General features: G+C 43.1%; 2 protein-coding genes across 8 annotated transcripts in view; one reads left to right on the top strand and one right to left on the bottom strand.

Annotated features, from left to right (window-relative positions):
• Positions 1-25,017, top strand: part of INVS (inversin) — a 113,594-nt gene extending 88,577 nt beyond the window's left edge. For 3 of the 7 annotated variants that reach the window (XM_014462383.2, XM_014462384.2, XM_023760336.1), the window contains 5 exons: positions 4,519-4,787; positions 8,767-9,484; positions 18,627-18,856; positions 19,577-19,651; positions 23,277-25,017. In XM_014462383.2, coding sequence (XP_014317869.1) covers positions 4,519-4,787; positions 8,767-9,484; positions 18,627-18,856; positions 19,577-19,651; positions 23,277-23,434 — 1,450 coding nt within the window. In that variant the 3' untranslated portion in view covers positions 23,435-25,017. The remainder of the gene's footprint in view (positions 1-4,518; positions 4,788-8,766; positions 9,485-18,626; positions 18,857-19,576; positions 19,652-23,276) is intronic. The other 4 variants (XM_023760335.1, XM_023760333.1, XM_023760334.1 and 1 more) reach the window with 2 other exon arrangements.
• The window catches only part of TEX10 (testis expressed 10), a 26,374-nt gene continuing 26,013 nt past the window's right edge, over positions 24,932-25,292 (bottom strand). The window contains exon 15 of the mRNA XM_006096462.3: positions 24,932-25,147. Within this exon, the coding sequence (XP_006096524.1) occupies positions 25,007-25,147 (141 nt within the window). The 3' untranslated portion in view covers positions 24,932-25,006. The remainder of the gene's footprint in view (positions 25,148-25,292) is intronic.

The following is a 25,292-nucleotide window of genomic DNA, read 5'->3' as shown; positions in this document are numbered from 1 at the left end:
TGCAATTGTCATCCAGGCTACTAATCTGTAGAAATTCCCATCACTGGTCTTAGGTCTGGTTTGCAGGGGAGGGGGGTTTAGGGTGCATCTTTGGCGGTTTGCAGCAGCATGTGTTCTTGAATCTTTTCTTCCCTGCATGAAACGGCTCCAGTTCCTTCAGCCCATCACCTGGAGACCCTCTCCCCTCTGACGCACAGGACCCAGATGTTGTCAAAGCTCTGATCCCCACTTGATGTGCTCACCTTGTTATACTGTGAGCCTCTGGGGAGCTGCAAAAATTGTTCTAGAAAAGACAGTACAAACCAGACTAATTGGCATCCCATCAAAAGCTGCTGTCTGGCCATTCTCCCTTAAGATAATAGAAAAAGGAGAGAAAAATGTGACTGTTTTATACATTACGATTCTGCCCTGTAATACCTTCCCTTCTAACATGTTACTTGCAGTGTCATGGACAGGACTCTTTTCTTCATCTTTAAATTGTCATATAAACTAGAATAACATTGGTTCTTTTTCTGTTATATGTTTCCTGAACTTTATAAAAATAGTTCAAGTTTATAGCATAGCCCACTGTGAAAATTAAAGATCTTTGGTATTCTATAATAAATTATTTGGAGGGAAAAAACACTTAAATTTCAGGGCAATTATTGAGCCTCAGAGTTTAGGACTAATAGCCATGCTGGAAGCTAGTTTAAAATGCTATTAATGGTTACTTTGGTGTTATATTACCAGGTTCTTTAAATGATCCAATTGATTTTTAGATGATGGAAGAAGATTGAATGAAATTTTAAAAAGCAATGTTGTCACTGAGATGGATTTTACAGGGACAAGTAGAGCAGCTGAGTTCTGTCTCAGCTCTGTGTCTGGTTTATGATGGGGCCTCGGGTAAGTCACTCATCTCTCTGCCTCAGTTTCCTTGTCTACCAAATAAGAGTGTCACCCTCAGTAACCTGAGGGTCCTTCACACTCTTAACTATAAGCAGTGATTCTGGACCTTTTCCCCCCAGATTAGACACACACCTGTGGGATCATGTTCCATTCTCAGGAGCTGTCTCGTGTGTGTGTGTTGTTGCTTTTATTTTAAGGTAAAAGTATAGATAAAATAGATGTAGCTTATGCATAAGTCCCACCCGCCTTTCACCGCAGTTATTATCACTTTTACATCAAGAACCACAGCTCTGGAGAACTTCGCCACTTGGAAGATTTTTTTAAAAAATTAAATGCATCAATTTTTAAAAATATTAATATACTTCTATTAATAAACTGGGGGGCCCAGTTATATATCCTGACGACTATATTCTTTCTCCCAAATCTGCTATGTAGTTCTACCAAAATGAAAACACAACGCCCTGCAAACATCCCCCTTCAAGAAGTCTTCAGAGAGCAGTGCTCCCTTGCTTTCTGGGCATCCGGTCACTCCGAGAAGCTGGACCCCTGTTGTCTGGTGGCTGCCTGTGCTGCAGGCCATGATGATCTGCAGTGACAAGGTCTGCCAAGGGCTGAGTGCACAGTCACTCCTTGCAATTGGAAAAGGAGAGCTGTTTGGTTTCCTAAGAGAAAGAGAAACAACTGCTCGTATAATGAAGTTTAATTTATCATCTCAAAGCTCCTCTTCATGGCAGTGAGACCCATGTAGATGCCCAGCCAGACAACCGGGGGCCTGTGTCTATAGAGGATCCACATTCTCCTAGAGCAGTTCTCTTCCTCCGTGCGAGTAGGAAGAGCAGCACTCCCTCTGCCTGTCAGGAGCAAGGCTGTTAGATCAGGTAGCAGCACCTCCCCCACCAGGTGCTCCCACCTTCTGCACAGCAGCCCTCCCAGTCCCTCCGCACTGAAATGGCACCTGCTAGAGCATCCCCATGAAGCTCAGGCACGGATGACAGCGTCCTGCTCGCCTGTCGCCTGCACTGCAGCGCACTCAAGTGTCAGCAGCTGGCAAAGCATGTAAGACAGCCAGTCACATAGAAACATGGGAGCTGTACAGGGGTTAGCACAGCCCATCTGGCCACTTCTGTGGGAAGGGACTCGATGTGAAACTAGAAGATAAGCAAACTTGGACCCCAGATCAGAGGTCTCACCACTGGAAGAAAGGCCTTCAGAAGGTTACAAGGCTTTGTATCAAAGACCCAGAGAGCTATCATCTGGGGCTCCCCTGTCCCTTGAGATCTGAGTGAGCTCAGCTTCAAATTCCAGTCTGTGGAAATCTGAATTCTGTGGCTTCTTGGGGACTTGGGGTCTCTGCCTCAGCTCTTGCTTCTGTCTCTGGTATCTTAGCTTGGCAGTTTATCAGGTTGATTATGAACAAGCATCTGTGAGCATGATAGACACAAACAAAAAGTTGGTGCTATTAGGAGAATCACATTTCCTATCCGATACAGGTCTAGTTGACAGACCATACGAGACTTTCCTGTTCTCTTAGCCTTATGCTCTAGGACCAGCAGCACCTGCAGAACCTGCTGCTTGTTAGAAATGCAGGAGTTTGCGCCCCGCCCGACTTGCTAACTTAGAATCGAGATTTCAGCAGGATATCAGATTCTGTTCACTCCAGTGTGAGGAGCACAGGTCTAGTCCTTTTCTGTCACCTCACCGCAGGCCCTGGCCCTTGCTCTGTGCGTACCCAGCCTCTCATCTTCTCTCTCTTCCTCCTCCTTCCCTCTCTCTTGTTCTCTCATCTCCTCCCTCCCTGTCAGGAGCTACAAACAAACTCTGTGTCATGACAGAGCAGGCCTCTTCCCTGGAGCCTCAGAGCCAGTCACCACGTGGCCCCGAAGATCTCACCTTACCAGCCCTCAGTCCTGATCCCAACCTTAATCAAGTGTTTGTCTAACCCAGGTCCCCTTCTGAGAGGGACTCGCACACCAGCTACTCCGAGAAATCTCTCCATCTCATTACAAAACATATCCCGGATTTTATAAAGATACTTGGTTTCCAAACAGACCCCTAAATCAAGTCAGGATTACAAGCTGTCATGTAAGTGTAGAACTGGAGGAGCTGAGTCTTCCACAGGAAGGTGACTCACTCAAGGTCATATTGTGGTTATTGGCAGAGGCAGGACCAGAAAAGGTCTTACACTTCCCGGGCAGGCTTCTCTCCCCTAATCATTCTCCTTTTAACTGATCCTTCAAATGGCTACCAGATTCTCTTCCTGAGCAGTAATTGAATCATCCGAGCAGACCAATATACATTGGGTGCCTGCTGAGAATAGCAAGCACTGTTCAAAGATCAGAAGAGACAACACGGGCCCAGTTTCCCAATCGACTTTGCCCCAACTGCTCCCTCAGACTGAAATCCTCACTCATTCCCACCATCTGCCTGGCAAACTCCTGCACATCTTTGAGAATCAACATTTGGGCAAGCACACTATTATAACACTTCTTCCCCTGTGCATTGTCTTGGTTTTCCTAGCTGCTCCCTCTGAGAAGAAGGGTCCTCAAGGGAGGGCTGAACTCTGCGCTCCTCATTACTGTCTCATCGGTGCCCTGCACAGGACAGGCTCGGAGAATGTACTTTCCTTCCTCCTCTCTTTCCCTTGGAAATCCCTACAAATTAATGGTGCCTGTCAAACAAATCCTGTTCTTAACTCGGACCCTTTATCTTCAAGCACTTTGCCCCTTTTGGGACCTGGGCTGCTTCAAACCACCTGCCTCCCACTACTGCTCATTTCTAGACTCGTCTCCCCTGGCTCGCCCTTCTATCCTATTGCTATCCAAAGGGTCCAGCTTAGCCACCAGCTACTAGTACATGACTCTTTTTGGGTGCTATTTTATTTATTATGATTATGATTATTAAATTTATTGAGGGAATATTGCTTAATAACAATATATAAATTTCAGTTGTACATTGTAATTCAGTGTCTACTGCATTGCACGCTCACCATCAAAAGTTTAGTTTCTTTCCATTACCATATATTTGACCCCTTTCTCACAGAAGAGCAGAGATATTTAAAAGTGAACATTCGTAAAAGAAACCAATGAGCTTCTGGACATTGGTCTCAGAGGTGATTTTGTGAATTTGACTCCAAAGACTTTTTAAGAATCATCTCGTCTTGTGGGCCTCGTTGGCAAAAGAGTAGGTTTGACTCATTAGCTAGAGCTCTCCATGGCAGGGTTGCGATTCACAAGTGTGTTACGATCAGTTGTGAGGTGCTTTGAAATTTTTTCGTATGATCATTAAGGTCTGCCAGTGGTCATTTTAATAGAGAAAATTAAAGGTTATCTTACGATTGTCATTCTCAGTTGTGTCCTGATGCACTTTCTGGAACAGGAAAAAGGCTTGGGACACACACCTAGGGATCATTCTCTGGTTGTCTGTCATGTGTGTCTCAACAGGCTGACCTAAAGATTCTTTTCAGCTCCATCATCTTATGAGCTATAAAGCTCAGAGAAAAGACTGCTCTTAAAAATGTGAATCTCCAAGTCCCTCCTGTGATATGGTAGCTCCTCTTAGAATTTAAATCTCACTCAGGAACCCTTGTGTGGGTAACCGTTAATTTTTTCCTCTTCCTCCTTGGCTTTGCTTCAGGAAGCGAGAGGAAGAAAACAAGCGAAGAGAATCAGAACAGCAGAAGGGAAGGCTGAGTCCAGATTCCTGCAGGCCCCAGGCCCCTCCGTGTCTGCCCAGCACCCAGGCTGAGCCCCACAGGCAGAGCGGGGGCCCCAGCAAACAGCCTCCCACCAGCCATGCGGCCCAGAGCCCTGAGCAGAGAACCTGCAGAGGGTCTCCAGGCAGAGCCCCCCCGGAGCAGCACCTCTCCCCAGACTTGCAGGGAACAGACCCCAGAAAGCCAAATGGTAGGTGTATTGCCTTTGTTATCGATGCCGACCTGTGGACTGTGGGCCCTTTTATAGGTGAACATAGACCATTTACATTTAATGTACTTATGTCAGCACTCAAGCCTGCCATTTTATTATTTATTTTCTATTTATTTCTCCAGTTCTCATTCCTTTTTCTCTTTTTTTCCCCCTGACTTCCCTTAGGATTCCATCTTGATTGATCTCTCTAGTTTCTGCAATAGTTGCCCGGATTATCACAATATATATTAGTGACATTACAGTCTTTGGTATCAGCATCTTACCATTGAATGAAATGTGGGAACCTCACTTGCATTTAGGTGCCTGTACCTTCCCCACCTTTAAATATCTTTGCCTGGAATCAGATGGTTTTGTAGTTTTTGTTTCAATCATGACATATAATTTATAAAACTCAGGAGGAAAAGGATAGTCTATTTTATGCACCCATATTTTTTTTCTGTTGTTTTGTCCTGGTGTTCCAAATTCCTTCTTTTATCATTTCCTTTGTTTGAATAACTTTCTCTAGCTAATTTAAAGGTGGGTCTGCTGGCAACAAATTTTTTGAGTTTGCCTTTGAGAATGTTTTTATTTCACTCCTGGAGAATGATTCAACCAGATACAAACCATGGTTGACACTTCCTTGAGCGCTTGACAATGTGCCCCTTCCTTCTGCCTTCCGTGGTTTTGAATTGGTGTTCCTCAGGAATGTTCCTGGTAACAGGTCATTTCTCTCTGGCTGCTTTCGAGATTTTTCCTTTATCTTTAGTTTTCAAGAGTTTACTAGGATGTGTCTTGGCATGGGGTTTTGGAGCTTACCCTGTTTGGAGTTTGTTGAGTGTGTTGGGGTGCACAGGACCACCCCTAGGTTCAGTAATTTTCTAGGAGGACACACAAGATTCAGCATATAGTTGTGCACATGGCTGTGATTTATTATAACAAAAGGGTACAAAGCAAAATCAGCAAAGAGAGCGAAGTCTGGAGGAAACCAGTGCAACTTCCAAGAGCCCTTCCCCAGAAAAGTCACACAGGACACACTTCCACCAGCAATGAGTTGTAACAACCAGTTAGGCAACATTTTCCACCAGGGAAGCAACCTAACCTAGGACTCCCAGATTCTTATCAGGGACAGTCATGTAGGTACCCTCTGCCTAGCATGCACCAGAACCCAGACTCCCAGAAGGAAAGCAGGTATTCAGCATAAATTATATTATTTTCACAAAGCAATGTAAGCACATTGAGCCATTCTATGGTGCAGAGATCTAAGTGCAGATACCAACAAAGTGAAAAAGACAAATAATGTCTTGGTGTTATTATGAAAATAGTTTTGACCTTGTTGACCCCCAGAAAGGGTCTCTGGAATCTTGTGGTCACCTCCTTCAGGGCTTGGACAATAAAATCTGTCTCTCTAAACCTCCATTTTCTTAGCTGTAAAATGAGGGTTCACTCTCCACCCTGCAGGGCAGTTATGAATAGAAATAAAAACGTGGAGTACTTGTTCAGACCATGACCCATAACAGTAACTACTATCATTAAGCCACACCACTGACCTAGCCAAGAACAATGACATGAAAGTATACATGGAACCACAAACATTTCCAGCCTGTCATTCCATAACCCACAGTGCATCAGTGATGCACACCTTACAGAGGTTGTGAGCTCTGTTGTATGTTCATTCATTTATTCATTCAGTCACCATTTACTAAACTCCATGATGTGACAGCCAGATTGACTTTCCTCAAGGTCTTTCTTAGCTTGGGGCCTTTGCATGTAACAGCTGTGTCTAAAAGCTGTACCGTTTTAGATTAGCATTTAAATTTACAACATCCTACACCAGAGCAGTGCATGTGTAACTATAGACGAACTGAGATGATGCAAAGCTGGGCTTCAGTCCCAGCAAGGGTCAGCTTACCACCAGTTCAACTATCTCCTAAGACAGACCCTTTCATGGTCACAAAGAAGATGCTTCTCGGCTGGTTCTGATCCTCCAAACCTCGGGGCCGATTCCTCTGGGGATATGTACCTCCAAATACCTCACTCGTCTCTGCTGGTGTCCTGATTCTCTGGAGCTTGGCACAGTTATTTCTGCCTGCTCTTTGATGCCTTCCAACAGGTGGTTTGTAAATGTTGGTGAGAATATGGATAAAGGAAACCCCTGTGCACTGTTGGTGGGACTGTAAATTAATACAGCCACTGTGGAAAACAGTATGGAAGTTTCTAAAAAAATTAAAAATAGAAATACCATATGACCCAGCAATTTCCACTTCTGGCCATTTATCTCAAGAAACACAAAACACTAATACAGAAAGACATATGCACCCCTATGTTCATTGCAGCATTATTTACAGTAGCCAAGATATGGAAACAACCCAAGTGTCCAACAATAGACAAATGGATAGAGAAGATGTGGTACATAAGTACAATGGAATATTACTCGGCCATAAAAAGGATGGAATCTTGCCATTGAGACAGCATGGATGGACCTAGAGAGAATTATGCTAAATCAAATAAGTCAGACAGAGAAAGACAAATACCATATGATTTTATTTATATTTGAAATCTAAAAACATTAATAACTGAACAACAAAACAGAAACAAACTCAAAGACACAGAGAACCTTTTGATGGTTGCCAGATGGGAGGGGGGTTAAGAGGGTAGGCAAAAAAAGGAAAGGGATTAAGAAGTACAAATTGTCAATTATAAAAAGTCACAGAGATGTAAAGTGCAGCATAGGGAATATAGTCAATAATACTGTAATAACTATATGTGGTATCAGATGTGTACTAGACTTATCAGGGTGATTACTTCATAAGTTATCTAAAATAACTAATCACTCTGTTTTACACCTGAAACCAATACAATATTGTATATCAACTATAATTGAAATTTAAAAAATTATTTTAAAAAATAGGTGATTTGTAATATTTTGTTCAACTTTTCTGCTGTCCTCAGTGGTGGGTATCCCTCAGTCCTGGCAATACAGAAGCAGAAGTCCCTTCCTTGCTTTTTACATTAAGACTAAAATTTCCATTTTAGGTGTTCTATTTAGTTCTTTTCAAATATATCTATTCTTTTCTCATATTTTAAATTTCTTTTGTTTAATCATTGTTCTCTCAGCCTTAGTTCTCACTGATCTAAATTTGCTTTGTATCTGCTACTGTCACTCATGGCAGCTTGTTTCCTCATGCATTCTTTAATTTTGGATTGTGAAATTATCAGAAGGACCCCTGAGCAGCCTGAGCTGAGGGCATGCCACACCAAAGGAATAATGTGTTTGCTGCTATGAATCATTTGTTTCTATGGTATCACCATTGTGAGACCAGTTTTTCTATTAATTTTTTCTATTGGTTGAAAATAAGTGAATACCAAACCCATGTGAGGCCCAGGACTTTGGTGTCAAATTCTCATGGGACACTTTCCCCCACCCAGAACCCAGGCCAGACAAGCTTCCTGGCACCTCCCAGTGCTGGCTAGCAGACGTCTTGTCTGGACTATTATTTCCCAGCGGGATGCACATCAAGAATCCCAGCTTCATGCAGGGTCCTGGTTTTAGTTAACTTTCTGTCTGCGCTTATCTCGATGTTAAAACATAACCAGATATTTAATAAGACCAGCGCTGCCCACTCCACCCCTACCACCTGCCTAAGCCAGCTCACACACTTACCACTCTGAGTTTCAGGTCTTTCTCTGTTTATTGGCTCCCAGAGATTAACTTTATTTTCTTGAAGGCACTATGGTGCTTTTAAAAGAATGCTTCCTCTATTTTAATCAGCATTTCTAGGTACTTGTGGGAAGGCTTTCAGGTTATCAAACTACTCTTGCTAGAAAAAGAAGTTAACCTTTTCACTAATCATAATCACCACTATCAAGGTAATGCTATAGGAAGGCTCTGAATATTTTATGTACATAAATGGGCAGACTTGCCCCACTAGACAAGCTTTGAACCATAAATATTGTTAATCCTTTTCCTTGTTTTCCCAAGAAATGTCCAGAGAACCTTCTAAAGGCCGATCTACCTGTGTCCACTTCAGCCCCGATGAAGGCAACGATGGGAACAGGTGTCCAGGAGTCTCCCCTGTGGAGAAGTCCAGAGGTGAGACATTGGGCGAGCAGCACTGTGACAAGGGGAAGGGCGTCGTGAGGCAGCCCTCCTGTGTCAGGGCGGCTGGGCCCGAGGAGAAGGGAGAGGACCCCGGCGGGGCAGCGGCCAGCCTTCCCCAGCAGGACGGCCACCGGAAGCTCAGCAGGCGACATGACGCAGCCCCTAAGGTCAAGTGTGCCCCCCAGAAAAGGCGCATTCAGGAGCTCCGAGGAGGAAGGTGCTCCCCCGCTGGTTCTAGCCGGCCTGGCAGTGCCAAGGGGGAGGTGGTCCATGCCGGACAGAGTCCTCTCCACCATCGGACACCAAGACACAAAGGGACACAGGACAAGCTCGAAGGAGAGAGCCACTCAGATCTGCCCAGGAGGACAGAGGTGTTGAGGCCAGGAGTCAGGAAGGCGGGGCCATCCACCCCGTCGGAGGACGCTCAGGCACCTAAGGAGCCGGATCCAGCTCCCGGGCCCCTCTCTGGGCAGAGTGTGAATATCGACCTTCTCCCTGTCGAGCTGCGGCTGCAGATCATCCAGAGAGAGAGAAGCAGGAAAGAGCTGTTTCGCAAAAAGAACCAGGCGGCAGCAGTCATCCAGCGCGCCTGGAGGAGGTGAGGAGACGCCTGTGGTTGTCCCACACCCCTGCAACACCCGTGCTCGCCGGTGTTTTCCCGTGAATTCTGTGTGCTGGCGGGACAAGGCCAATTGTTGAGCCAACCCATGAAATTCACACGTGTATACCCTAGACATTCACACTGGATATGCTATTTAGGTGTTTTTGCCAAGAAAGGTAGGAAAGCACCCAGGATTACCTGGTGTAAAGAAGAGTCCCCAGGGGAAGCTCTAACAGGTGATCTGACCTTGGGCAAATCACTTGGCCTCTCTGACCCTCAGTTTCCTCATCTGGAAAATGGGATTTCACAGTGGTTGCATCTGTCCTGTTATATGATTGTAGAGTGAGATCATGTGTGCTTCATAAATTCTAAAGCCACACACACAGGCATTTTATTTTTCTTCTTATGTCTTTACTATTCAGGAATTAGTTATACCTCAAATACCTAAACTAGGGCCTGGATATAGTCAATTCAGTGGCTGAAATTATAAAAACCTATGTTAGCATCTCTCAAGCTCAGAATGCAGGGTGGGTGCTGGGAGTACGGGTGGAGACTTCCTAAAATGCTGAGTCAGATACCTCCAGGGAGTCCTTTGCTGCAGGTTTTGACATATTTTGGACTCTCCTTCATATTGCAGGCCCCACTGGGACCCAAACCCTGCCTAGGTCTTACAGTGCTGGCCAGTGCCCAGGGGAGGGCCGGACCGTCTCCCACAGGTGGGAGTCATGGGCCTCCCTCTCCAGAGAGAGGAAGGTTGATGGAGGAACAAAGCAAGCAAATCACTGTGAGCACAGGTGTGCCACATATCAACGTGCCTGTCAGGAGATAAAAGGGCCCGAGCGCACCTACTCACCTACTGTTGGCAGAGGGAGGGCGGGGACGGGACAGGACCGGGAATGGGACCGGGAACGGGATGGGGATGGGGGAAGAGTAGTGAGGGAGAGCAATTGTGAGGTTCAGCAATTGTGAGGTTCAGGCAGGGAGAGGCCTCAGGGTCTATTGAGCCAAAGCGGCCTAACCCAGAGCCCTTGCTTGCACAGCCTTGGCTATAATTCGGCCTTAATGTCTGCCCAGGCTCTGGGCAGTTTACAGGGTCGTCTCCCAGCCACGCCAGGGCTGAGCGTCCCCATTTTCCAGATGAGCATATGGTCTTAGAGAGGAAATAGCTTGTCCAGGGTGCGGGTACAGCACTTGGGGCTGTGCCTGACTCAAGGCCAAGGGCCTTTTCCTTACTTTCCCGGGAAAGGTAGAGTTTGCGTGGTCACAATAAAGAAGGCGGAGGCGGACCTCATGCTCGGCATCTCAGAGCAGGCCGGAGAAGGCTGCCGGCGGTGCCCACACTCGCCAAGGTCGTGTCCTTACAGGGGATGTTGTTATTGTTGTTAGTCCTAGCCCTTGGCATTTAGCGGGCACTTGTGCCAGACCCTGTGCTGAGCTTTACCTGCATGTTAGCTCACTTAGTCTTCACAATAATGCTAAGGTGGATCCTCTCCCATCCCCCTTCCACAGAGGAGGACACAGCACAGCCAGGTTCCCAGCCCCAGTCTCAGGGCTTCAGGTGCCCGCGCCGGCTCGGGCTCGGTCTGCCTCTGAAGCCACAGGTGGGAGTGGGCCTTGCTCCCCTCCTTGGGAGCTCTGCCAGGACCTGCCCTGCTGCCATCTGAGAGGCACGTTTTATTAGGTATTTCAGCTGAAACAGATCAAAACAAGCCAGCGAGGTTTACACCACGCCGTGCCCTCAGCTGCTCCCCCGCTGACGTGCCTCCCTCAGACTGGCCTCTGGCTCCTTTGAAGAGTCGGAAGCTGACAGGTCCTGTCAGTAGGTGTCCACAGTAGCAAATGAGCTTTCAGTCATCGCCCCAAGAACAATGGGCGCATAGTCTGGACCCCCTGGGGAGGCAGTTACACAGCCCCCCGGGGGGCCACTGTGCAGCCTGAGACCTGGGGCATCAGCTCCCACAGGGCTCCTGGGAAGGTGCAGGCTGGGGGAAGCCGCATGTCTGACAGTGAAAACACTCCTACTGATTCTGGTGTAGCCTTACATACCTTTCATGGTAAGGACAGGAGCCCCAAGTGCTGTCCTGGGGCAGTGGGTGGTGCCGCCTGACCTCAGCCCTGCTGGTGGACCAGGAACAGGGCTGGCACCTAGGCTGCTGGTACGGGGGAGCGGTGTGGAGGGAGGAGGCAGGCGGCAGCAGGTGCTGGGATGGGGTGAGCAGGTCGAACCTCAGGGCCCGGAGGAAATGAAGCTTGGTCTCAGTGGAGTTTTATTGCCAGTCAAGCCCTGACTGTCTTAAAGATTAAAACCAGATACTGGACAAGCTAAGCTGGGCTGGAAAGTTGCTGTGTAAAACACTCCTTTTTATGTCAACATGCATAAGGCACCTTTCTGTCAGCTCTGCCAGCGTGTGCTGAGCTCCTATTCAGCAAGGGCAGGTGGGCCAGGAGAGCCCTGAGCCTGGGGCTGAAAGGAGTGGGCATGTTCGGTTTCTCAGCCAACAGGCGTGCAAGTTCTCCTTGAGAATGGGACCACTGGGGCCATGGGCACAGCTCGGTCTCCATGCAGAGTAGATTGGGGGAAGCTGTGCCCATTGAAGGCCGGAGCCCCTGCCGCTTCAGCCAACACCTGGGCTTCCCAGGATTCCTCTGCCCTGAGCACAGAGGGTGTGGAAGACACTGGGCATCTCAAACAGAAGGAACTGAACTACTGGTGCTGTCCCGTAGCTCCAGCTTTTCTCTGCAGCTGGCTTTTCGGAAGTGTGGTGCATCCTGTGGTAGAGGGATGGCACGGTTTTCACTCCAGGTAAAGAAAGACAGACCTGTAGTTTGACTGAAATCAGCCTTTTAGGGCAGGAGGGAGGGGCGGCACCAGGTGCCGCAAGGAGCTTTTAGGAGACTTGGGAAGGCTCTTTCCCACTTGGTGTGCCTTGAAATCAGGCACGGGGCCTGCCGCCTCTGCAGCACCCCGTGGGCTCAGCAGGAGTAGTTAGCTACAGAGAAGGAATTCTTAGCAGCTTTCCCTGCGAGGCTCCAAAGCAGCTGTGTTCAATCTGAAGTTTGGGAGCACACGTGGGGGAACACCATCAGATAACACGAGACATCAACATAGCCATCACCTGCATGCCCCAGCCTCACCCCAGGCGCTACCGATCTTAGTAAAATACAGCTCTTACCTGTGCCACTGTTCTCAAGAACCAGTGTGGGTCCCCACCAAGGACAGAGTACAGGCCAGAGTCCTCAGCCACGTTTAGCTGTTGGACCACAGAGCAGTGAGTTTGAATGTTGGTCTCTCCTGACTCTAGCTGTGGGGCCTTCTACAAGTTACTCAGCCTCCCTACCCCAGTTTGAGAGACGTAATTGACATACAGCACTCCGTAAGTCAGCGGTTCTCAACCTGTGGGTCGCGACCCCTTTGGCGGTCGAACGACCATCACAGGGGTCGCCTAAGACCATCCTGCATATCAGATATTTACATTACAATTCACAACAGTAGCAACATTACAGTTATGAAGTAGCAACGAAAATAATTTTATGGTTGGGTCACAACATGAGGAACTGTATTTAAAGGGCCAGAAGGTTGAGAACCACTGCCGTAAGTTTAAGGTGTAAAGTATAGTGACTCAACTTACATATACTGTGAAATGATTACCATAGTAATGTTAGTTACATCTATCACCTCATTTTTTTTTAATGGAAAAAGATTTTATTTCTTTGTGATGAGAACTCTGAGGATTTACTCTCTTAACAACTTTTATATATTCCATAAAGCAGTGTTACACATTACAACCTCAGTATTTATTTATCTTATAACTGGAAATTTGTACATTTTGACCATCTTCACCCAAGTTCCCCTCCCTCCACCCCCCTCCTCTGATAGCCACAAATCTGACCTCTTTTTCTATGAGTTTGTCTTCGGTTTATTTTTAACCTGCACAGATGAGATGATACAGTATTTGTCTTTCTCTGATTTGTTTCATTAGCTTAATGCCCCTCACTTTCATGCATGTTGTTGCAAATGGCAGGGTTTCCTTTTTTATACCTGAATAATATTCCACTGTTTATATCACAACTTTTCTTCATTCATGTGTCAGTGGACACTTTGGTTATTTCCATCACCTGACTATTGTAATGCTGCTATGAACTTGGGGGTGTAGATACCTCTTCAACATACTACTTTCATTTCCTTAGTTATATGCCCAGGTATGGAACTGCAAATCACATGTAGCTCTATTTTTATCTTTTGGAGGAATCTCCATGTTGTTTTCTATAGATAGTGGTTGCACCAATTTATAATCCTACCCACAGTGCACTAGGGTTCCCTTTCTTCCACATCCTCGCCAGCATTCATCTCTTGTCTTTTTTATTCCTTTTTTTAATTTTTTGTCTGATTGCTGTGGCTAGGACTTCCAGTACTATGTTGAATAGGAGTAGTGAGAGTAGGCATCCTTGTCTTGTTCCTGATATTAAAGGACATTTTTTTTCATTCTTTCAACATTGAGTGTGACGTTAAGTATGGGCTTCTCATATATGGTCTTTATGATGTCGAGGTCCATTTCTTCTATACCTGATTTATTAAGGGATTTTATCATACAGATATTCAGTACTGTCAAATGCTTTGCATCCTTTTGTGATGATATTTTTTCTTTTATTCCAATAAGTGATGTTTCACATTGATAGACTTATGTATGTTGAACCATCCTGCATCCCAGGGATAAATCCCATTTGACCAGGAGGAATGATCCCTTTAATGTACCGCTGAATTTGGTTTGCTGGTATTTTTTGAGAATTTTTTTATCTGTATTCATCAAGGTTATTGGCTTCTTGTAGTGTCCTTTTTTGGATTTGATGTCAGGATAATACTGGCCTCATGAAGTGAATTTGGGACTATTCCTGCCTCTGTGAACTTTTGGAAGAGTTTGAGAAGGATTGGCATTAATTATTATTTAAATGTTTAGTGAAATTCATCAGTGAAGCCATTTGGTCCTGGCTTTTCTTCATTAGATTTTTTATTACTGGCTCAGTCTCTTTACTCATTATTGGTCTTTTCAGATTATTTACTTCTTCCTGATTCAGTCTTTATAGGTTGTCTACTAGTAAGAAGTTTTGTGTTTCTTCTAGGTTGTCCAGATTATTAGCATCTGGTTGTTTATAGTAACCTCTTATGATCCTTTGTATTTCTGTGGTATCAGTTGTAATGTCATCTTTTTCATTTATAATTTTGTTGATTTGGACCTTCTCTTTTTTCCCTGGTTATTCTAGCTAATGGTTTGTAAATTTTGTTTATCTTTTCAAAGAATCTTATTTTCCTGTTATCTATTTTATTTCTGTTCTAATCTTTATTATTTCCTTCCTTCTGCTAACTTTGGGCTTAGTTTCTTCTTTTTCTAATTCATTAATGCATGCAGTTAGGTTGTTTGAGATCTTTCTTAATGTAGGCACTTATTGCTATGAACTTCCTCTTAGAATTGTTTTTGCTGCATCCCAGAACTTTTAGCATGTTTCCACTTTTATCTCAAGATACTCCCCCCCCTTAATTTCGTCTTTGATCCATTGATTGTTGGAAGAGTGTTGCTTAATTTTCATGTATTTGTGAGTTTTTCAGTTTTCCTCCTTTTATTGGTTTCTAGTTTTATACCATCATGGTCAGAGAAGATACTGGATAAGATTTCAGTGTTCTTGAATTTGGTAAGATTGTTGTGGTCTAACATATGGCCTATCCTAGGAAATGTTCCATATGTGTTTGAGAATGTGTCTACTTCTGTGGTCAGCTAGAATGTTCTGTATATCTATTAGGTCCATTTGGTCTATAGTATTGTTCTAATCCACTGATTCTGTGTCTGAATGATAGATCCATTGTTGAGTGTAGACCATTAAAGTCCCCAGCTATTACTATATTGCTGTTTATTTTTTCTGTTAACTCTGTTAGTTTTACTTTATATACTTAGAGGCACTGATGTTGGGTGCATATTTAAAATTGTTGTATCTTCTTGATGAATTGACCCCTTTTTCATTATTTGTATTTTTACTATCTTTAAAGTCTGTTTTATCTGACTTTATCTGAATCTAACTACCTGATAATTTTTGAGGGTTATGATTTGCTTGAAATATCTTTTTCCATCCCTTCACCCTGTCTATGTGTGTTTTCAAAGCTAAAGTTTATCTCTTATAGGCAATATATTATTGGATCATTTTTGTTTTGTTTTTAATTCATTCAGCCATTCTGCATCTTTTGACTGGAGTATTTATTCTGTTTATTTTTAAGGTAATAATTGATGGATAAGGACTTATTATTGCCATTTCGTTCATTGTTTTCAGCTGCTTTGTAGATTTGTTTTTCCTTGTTGTTGTTTTTGTTTTGTTTTTGTCCTTTTTTGTTTTGCTTTGATGTCTTTTTGGTATCAGTATGCTTTGATTTCTTTATGTTCTTTTGTGTAACAAGTACAGGTTTTCCCTTGTGGTTACCATGAACCATACATAAGGTATCTTAAAATTATAACACCCTATTTTAAACTGATAAAAATTTAACTTTGATAGCATTCCTAAACTTTATACTTTTACTCCCCTGCTCACATTTTAAGTTATTGATATTACAGTTTACATATTTTATATTGTATATCCAATAACACATTATTGTAGTTATGGTTATTTTCATACATTTGGTAACTTTTAACTTTGACAATGTTTACTATAATCAGTGAATTTTACATTACCTTCTTAATATTTTTACGACGTCACTTAGCATCCTTTTACTGCCACTTAAAGATCTCCCTTTAGCATTTTTGTAAGGCAGGTCTAGTGAGGATGAACTCCCTGAGCTCTTGTTTGTTCAGGAAAGTCTTTATCTCTCCTTAATTTCTGAAGGACAGCTTTGCCAGGTATAGAGTTTTTGGTTGACAGGTTTTTTTTCCATTCAATACTTCAAATATACCATCTCATTCTGGTTTCTGAAGAGTTTCTGTTGAGAAATCTGCCAATAGTCTTATGGAAGTTCCCTTGTACATAACTTCTTTTTTCTTGCTGCTTTCAAAATTCTGACGTTTGGCAATTTAATCATAATGTGTCTCAGTGTAGCCCTATTCTGGTCCAACCTGTTTGAAGTTCTTTGGGCCTCATGAATCAGGAAGTCCTTTTCTCTACTGGGGTTTGGGAAGTTTGCAGCCATTATTGTTGTGGTTTTTTTTAAATAAATCTTTATTGTTCAGATTATTACAGTTGTTCCTCTTTTTTCGCCCCGTAGCTCCCCTCCACCCTGTTCCCACCCCACCCTCTGCCCTTACCCCTCCACTGTCCTCATCCATAGGTGTACGATTTTTGTCCAGTCTCTTCCTGCACCCCACACCCCTTTCCCCCCGAGCATTGTCAGTCCACTCCCTTTCTATGCCCCTGATTCTATTATATTCACCAGTTTACTCTGTTCATCAGATTTTTATTCACTTGATTTTTAGATTCACTTGTTGATAGATGCGTATTTGTTGTTCATAATTTTTATCTTTACCTTTTTCTTCTTCCTCTTCTTAAAGAATACCTTTCAGCATTTCATATAATACTGGTTTGGTAGTGATGAACTCCTTTAGCTTGTTCTTATCAGTGAAGCTCTTTATCTGACCTTCAATTCTGAATGATAGCTTTGCTGGATAAAGTAATCTTGGTTGTAGGTTCTTGCTATTCATCACTTTGAATATTTCTTGCCACTCCCTTCTGGCCTGCAAAGTTTCTGTTGAGAAATCAGCTGACAGTCGTATGGGTACTCTCTTGTAGGTAACTGACTTTCTTTCTCTTGCTGCTTTTAAGATTTTCTCTTTGTCTTTTGCCCTTGGCATTTTAATTATGATGTGTCTTGGTGTGGTCCTCTTTGGATCCTTTTGTTTGAGGTTCTCTGCGCTTCCTGGACTTGTAAGTCTATTTCTTTCACCAGATAGGGGGAGTTTTCTGTCATTATTTCTTCAAATAGGTTTTCAATATCTTGCTCTCTCTCTTCTTCTGGCACCCCTATAATTCTGATGTTGGTACGCTTGAAGTTGTCCCAGAGGCTCCTTACACTATCTTGATATATTTGGATTCTTTTTTCTTTTTGCTTTTCCGGTTGGGTGTTTTTTACTGCTTCGTATTTCAAATCTTTGACTTGATTCTTGGGATCCTCTTGTCTGCTGTTGGATCTCTGTATATTATTCTTTATTTCAGTCAGTGTATGCTTAATTTCTAGTTGGTCCTTTTTCATATCCTCGAGGGTTTCACTAAATTTATCGGCGGCTTCTAGAAAATTCTTGAAAAACCTTATAACCTTGGTTTTGAACTCTATATCCAGTAGTTTGCTTTTCTCCATTTCTGTCATTTGTAATCTGTTTCTTTGTCTCCGCATTTTTTATGCTTACCTGTGTTGATAGAGTGGCTTTGTGTGCTAGGTGTCCTATAGGGCCCAGTGGCTTAGCCTCCCCAATTACCTGGGGTGGACACTCTTGGTGCACCCCTTTGTGGGCTGTGTGCACAGTCTTGTAGTTAAGCCTTGATTGTTGTAGGTATCACTGGGAGGAATTGACCTCCAAGCCAATTGTCTGTGAGAATCAGCTGTGTCTACAGTGGGAGAACTTCTGTGCTGAAGACACCCCTCTGGGGCAAGACTTGCTTCAGTGGGGCTATATGCAACAGGTCCTGAATAAATGTTGGCTTTTTCCCGTGTAGCCCAGCCTTCCAATATCATTCCCTCACTAAATACACAATGCTTCATACACATCTCCTTACTGACTTTCCTGTACAAATGCTTGTATCTCTCTGCTCATGCCAGTTCTGCTGCCTAGAATGCCCTTTTCTCACTAAGTCCCTACTCATCCTTTAAAACCACAGCCAAACCAATTATCCATCCCACATCTGTCTCATGCCATCCAGCTCCTTGCTCTCAGTACTTCTGGCCTGTCCCATCTTGAAGGCAAGGACTCATCTTATTGCTTCCTAATTGAGGAACTATTTAATGGGAAAAAGCAGAATTCAACATTCTACATACTGCTACTGAAATTAGGAATGAGAGCTTGAAAGCTCTCCCAAGTTCAACAAATACTATTCCTGTAGCTTCTAGGAGCCTTAAAGAAATTTAGTTTTCTCCATACTGTGACCTTAAAGCCTCTCCCTTCTCTGGTCCCACCAGCTACCAGCTCAGGAAGCACCTGTCCCACCTTCTGCATATGAAGCAGCATGGAGCCAGAGATGTGGACAGATGGAACCGAGAATGCATGGCATTGCTCCTCCAGGTTTGGAGGAAGGAACTGGAACTAAAACCCTCAAAAGCCACTGCAGTAAGCAGGACCACCAAGAATCCATCCAAGAGCAGCTCGGGCACAAAGTCCACCAGGCACTCAGTGCTCAAGCAAATCTACGGTAACTGTCTTTCTAGGCACTTTGTAGTTTACAGGAAGTCTGAAATGGGACTTAATTGCATTGGGCAAACCTCCATTCAGGTAGAAACTTTATTATATTTCCAGTCACCAAGAGAATCTCAGCACATTTAGTGCCATCCTTCCAGAAATTCTGGATCCGAATTGGTTTGAGATGAGGCATTCTGGCATGTAAGCCCAGAGAGCCTTCTTGCCAAAAGATCTTCTGCTGGGTTTCGTAACTAAAGCCTTACCAGTGTAACCTCTTCAGGCCACTATTGGTCTTCCCCTTACATTACCAATTTGGAGGACTCCAAGCACCTGCCTGCCTCACTTTGACCTTTCCTTTGTTAAGAAAGTACAGGGCTGCCCACCTGGGAATGTCCCAAACCCAAGCACTACAGTAAATACTTGTTTAGCAGACGAACTGCTGCAAATTAAAACATTTTCAGACCTGTAAACAGCCCATCAGAATAAACTCAGCAGAGAACAAACCTGACTAGCTCCCCAACAGGGGAAAGAAAAAAAAAGTTGAGCCAAAGCACCTTTAACAGATCTCTGGCTCAGGCAGCAAAATCTCAGAACTCGCCCCTGCCTACTGGTGTTCCACAACATACTTAATTTAGGCGGACACTAGCTTGCAAGCTCAGGCCTTTGCTCAAGAAATTCAGAACTTGGTCAGGCCACAGCTATCATTGTTGAGACTGTCGTTGATTGATTTCAGGTTGCTCTCAGGAAGGGAAAGTACATCATCCCACAAAATCTTCAAAAGCCCATTCTGTGCTGCGTCTCAACTCAGGTAAGGCAACCACTGCCCTGGCAAAGTATATTGGGAAGACGGTGTGGGGAAGCACTTTCCTTTCTCGTTTCATCCCCAAAGACAGAAGACTAATTGCCAGGGTTTCCAATGGTCATTTGATTTCAAGTAGAAATGTTTTTCACCCCCCTTTCCTGGAATTATTACTGCAGTCAGCCTCTATCTCCGTAGGAGGCAAGTTATTTTTATAACCAAAGCTATTGTTAAAATTACCTCCAGTAGAAAAAATAAACTGTAGCTGCTATTGATCACCTTTACTTACTCGTTCACATAAAGGAAGGAGGAAATGAAAATACTGCTGTTCTTCAAAGTCATACGTTGGGAGTTTTTGTTCCATTTTGGTTTCACATTAAGCTCCTCCACCTCCTTCCTAAAGATGGAAAGAGGCCCTTAACCACAAATTCTGGCTTTTGCTTTTTAGAGCCTCACAAGGAAGACATTAATATTTAATAGCATATCCAGTTCAGGCTCAACCGTGCACTTCCACTCACAGGAGCAGCTCAGGAAACTTTTCAGCTGCAAAACGGTATTTTATTCAGGGCCCCTTCATTCACACCAGCATTAAGTTTGGGTGATAAGTTCAGTGCTGTCAGCAGTTAATGCCAGGTTGGTGTTTCTCGTGGGTGGCTGTGACAACACGCTGCCCCCATCCTCCCAATCCAGTCATCCTGCAGGACAGAGTGCAGCTGGGAAGGTGAACAATGACTGTCAGCATGAACTTTAACATTCATTTAGTTTTTGATGGAGGAAAAACTTGGAGGTAAGGGGAGAGTAATTACTGCCAAATCTTTAATAAGAAGAGTCAGGCAACTCATGTAATATAGGCAGGCTGATCAGGGAATGGTGGGTGGGGTAGTTGGAAACTTTCAAAGGAATTAAGGCCCATCGTTGCTCTATGTAAAAAAACACACACACAAAAACCCACTCGTTATACTGGAGTGAATTAAGGATAGTTTCCAAAACAGAACCGTCAGCTTTAACTACCAGAGAAGTAGCAGTTAGATAAACATGTCTCAAGAGAAAAATCCAGTACTATCAGAAATCTTTAAAAATGAAGGTATTTAGTAGTACAAAAGGTTTTTAAAGGACTCACAGTTAAAGAACAGAATAAAGAAATGGAAAGAAATGCTTAACGATTTCTTAGGACTTCATATGAACAGCTTGTTTACCCTATACATGTAATTCAGACAGGTTTAACCCTTTGCACTCCGAACCATTCTGGACATTGGCTACCAGCTACTCGACGCTACTTTGCGGCGGAAACGTGCATTTACAGACCCTCGTATTATTTAGTATAATTTTGGAACCAAGTAACGTATTATAATGATATTGGACTTATATGAATTGGGTGACATCGAGGAATGTATATTTGCAAAAAAAAACAATATTTTATTGTTTATAATTTTGTACAGTATGATAAGTTTTGTAACACTCCCCAATATGCATTGCAGGCTGATTAGTGCATGTTTGACAGTAATAAGTGGTTTGACGCCTGCCACCAGGTGTTTTCCTGTTAGAACACACAATGCAGTCCCGTTTTCTTTGTCCCACATCGGGAATATGTAGTTTATTGTTTAATCCGACACAAAACCCGCTGACATTTCTTGTATATATCTTAGTAATTTTACGATATTTTGATTTAATTTCTTGTGCCATTTCAAGATAAAACTTCAGGGAAACATGCATGTCTCAAAAAGTTGCGTTGAAATAACTCAATTCCCCGTAATCACTAATAAACTGCAATGTCCCCTGAGAGGGGACATCCGAGTGATATGCTAGAATTCCGATGTTCCCTGAGGGGACAGCGGAGTGCAAAGGGTTAAAAATATACAAGGACTGAAGGGAATCTTTTCCTAAGCCTAAACTTGAGCAACACAAGATTTTATTAGGCTCACCCACCCTTGTCAACCATTAACCAGAGGATGCTCAGAGCTGCTGGCTACAGTTTAGCTGAAGCCTGTGTTTTATACAGAAAACAGGTCTATAAATTTCCATGATATAGGTATGACTTAAACATATATATAAGTTTCTGCCTTTGAAATCAGGTATCAGATTGAACCAAAAAGAAGAAATCATTAATTTTGGTCTTCAAACCTTGACTAGAAATAGTTCATTTTTTACTTGAGGATTCTATCGGGTTAAGTATCTTCTGATTTTGCTCAGTTCTGTTTTTTTTTTTTTTAGAAATTGCTTGGCACACTGTAGGTATTCAGATATTTGAGTGAAAACTGTTGCTCCCAACCTCTTACAGGAGCAGAAAGTGAGCTGGATAGAGCAAAAGAAACAGCACCCACAAGCTGTTTCTCTACATGTGTTAGGGAGACAGTTCAACAATCCCTCTTCCACACCCAACCCTGCAAACCACCCCCAAAGAATAACACATAGTAACGATCAGCGTGTGTGTGTATGTGTGTGTGTACAAATACAAACAGGCTCTCCCAAATTTGGGGGTCCAGCTCTTTAAAAATAAAACAATTCCCTTAAAAGAACCCATTCCATTGAATAGAATAACCATGGCTTAAGTGATTATTAGTAATGAATGTAGAATATTCCTGCCCACCTGCAGCGGGGTACACAGATAAAACCTCAAGACTTTAGACAGGAAAGTCAGCCAAAAAGCATGCCAGAGTTCCAAAGCTGTAGTTCAACAGTAATCCAAACAGGACAGAAAAAGTAAGACATGTGTGTGTCACTTTTTAAAACTATTCACCTTTCATGTTTGCTTCTTTGTTACACAGAAAGTTAGGGGCACATAGCATTATAGCCTCAGCAAGGTCTCTTAACCATTTGGGGCCTCAATATCCTTAACTGTTAAATGAGGGTTGAGTATACCACTAATTTTTCCAATTGCGGTGTCCTACAATTTTATAATTTCAAAGTCATATACAGACAGTCCTCGGGTTACAACGGACTCGACATATGTCGTTTCATGGTTACATCGCCATCTCCCATTTGCAGGTATATATTTAAAGTTCCATCATTTCGATGTATGTACATATGTGCTTTATGTTTTTTATTATTTATTTACAAGTAAAGGTCAGGAATTATCTTTAAAAATTTTTTTATTGTTTCACTTCATTACTGCTGTGTATGTGCTCCATGTGAGTGACGTAGGTGCTTATGTAGGTGGGTTCCGACTTACGGGAAAATAGCGTTACGTGGCGCTGTAGGAACGGATCGCCGACGTAACCCGAGGACCTACTGTAAAGGCCTAAAAATCCATTTCAAGTTTGATGTCTCATCTGAATAGTTTTCAAACCTATTTTCTAGAATGGACTATAGCCAAGTGTGTGGCACATGGAGTTAAAAGATATGTACGTGTATGTGTAAGTTTGTATTGTTATAGTGGAGAGATGCAGAGAGAGAAAGATATACCAGTTATTCCAGGCTGACTGAAGGCCTAGGTTCACACCCGCCCCTCCCACTCACGGTTCTTCCTTGAGAGGTGTCATGTATCTTTGAGATGGTGGAAAATGCAAGGCCGATACAGCATCCTGTCCCTACGACACACTGGTCATCACCTTTTTTGGCACCATGTATAATACAAAACTAAACCCTTTTTTCTTACCTTCAACTTTAAAATAACCTATTTACCTGTATTTAACAGTGAGCAACTTGCAGTGTATACACCTTCTTGAGAACAGTGGAAGATCAAAGAATTTTTCTTATAACCTACAATCAGCTACTCAATCAAAATACAAAACAAAGCCTCGACTGCCTATGGAGGAAGACCGTGCCCGGGGTAACTGGAATAAGCTAGTGTAGAGTTCTAATTATCTGTTGACTCTCTTACATCTTGGGAAAACTTCAATATCCATGCCTGAAGCCTTATTAGCCTGAACATGTGGTAAGAACTGAAAGAAAATGTCAGAATGATTTCTTTCTGCTCTTACACAGCATTGTTTGGATATTATCTCAACCTGCGCTGGGAAGACCAGGGTACACTATGCCTAATCAAAACTGTCTAGCTGTCTGCCTTCACCTGTCAGTGTGGCTAGAAAGGAGGATGTATAACTCTGTCAAGTCTAAGTAAAACTAAGAACATGAGGGCTGCTGGGTTGGGATTTCTGCCAGCCAGCTGGTGCAGGCCTGGTTTTCTGGCTTCAGTGAAGAACCTAAATGAGATGGCAAGGAGCCTGTCCTACAGCAACCACCTTCATTTCACTATTGTTCTGGAATCTAATGCAACAAATTTCATTACAGATGCCAATTCTATTATTCCATTATCAGTTTAAGTTTTAGACCAGAATCATGATCCAGCATTTGCTTTTAGAAATTATCTGTAAGATCACAATAGGTGCTCTGTTCACCTCTGCTGACTCCTTACATATTTTACAGTCATGTTAGCCTCTGAAGGCCACAGGCTGTTGCCACTTCCTCTGTGAACAGAGATGCTGGTACCACCGACACCAAGGAAATCAGCGGGGCAGGTGTACAAACCAGGCATTTATGCACCAGGTACCAATTAAGGCCTTAACATTCCACTTGTATTTTCTTCCTGACCTGCAGAGGTGAGCAATCGTATCAAAATGCCATGGGAAACTGCTAACTACACACATTCTAGCTCTCTAAGAACACCTAGTTTAAACGAAATCTAGTGATTTGGGGATTTTTCACATTTTTAAGGGCAAAGCTAATGTAGGAATGGAGACAGACATAAACAGTGACATAGGAGGCTCACAAATACTTCTAGAACTGCTTCCATTTTCTTAAGATTACTGTCACCATTGTCCTGACAGTAAGAAATAGGAAGCAACAAAGTATTAATGTAATCCTCTTGATTTTTTTTATAGTTTTCTAATTAAATTATTTTGTGACTAGAAAAATCAATATATCATGGAAATCACAATACAGCTGGTAATTTTTGGAAAACTATATTGGGTTAGAAAATCACTTCTAAAGTAGTTATCTCAGACCAACCACCATTTAGGTATAGGAAGACCCAAAACAACTATCTTGAAATCTTGCCCCCTGCACTAAGGGCTACAAAACCTCTGCAAATAACACCATAGTGAGAAGCTCAACATCATCATGGGTAGGAGTAACCACCCCCAAACGAAACGAATGAGGTTTGCCTGGATAGGATCTCAAAGATGTAGCTAATTTTTTGATAAATAGTAGACAGTACCATGTTATCACCCTGTATTTTGTAAATATCTGGTTCCTATGAAATGTAAATATACTGCCACATATCACGTGCTACTCCAGGAAGCCAGCCTGCATTGTTTTCCTACCTTAGTGCAAAAGAATGTCCATAACAACTTCTTTAAAAGTTCAGCTTTAATGACAAACATTTCTTACATCAGTCTCTTCAAAATTAGATGTGAATAAACAATTTTAAACAGGAAGTGCCATGGTGCCTCTTTCATATACTGTATTCAACACACTGGGCCCCTGAGGATGCCCAGTGATATACACATTAAAGCAATAATGTAAGTCTGTAAGCCACTGCTCCTGAACACCTCCACTCTTCAATGTCTGCAGAGAAAAAAAAGAGTAATTTGAGAATTCTACTAAAATTGCTATGCTACCTGAAGTGCTTTTCACATCCAAACTTCTCAAGAGCCACTGCAACAGTATCCTGGTCTGTAAAATCACCACAGGAACTCTTACTGGAAAGGGG

The sequence above is a fragment of the Myotis lucifugus genome, unplaced genomic scaffold (assembly GCF_000147115.1).
Source record: "Myotis lucifugus unplaced genomic scaffold, Myoluc2.0 scaffold_180, whole genome shotgun sequence".
In the NCBI taxonomy this organism is placed as follows: Eukaryota; Metazoa; Chordata; class Mammalia; order Chiroptera; family Vespertilionidae; genus Myotis; species Myotis lucifugus.
The sequence above is the reverse complement of the archived record's forward strand: the minus strand, read 5'-3'. Positions and strand labels throughout refer to the sequence as shown.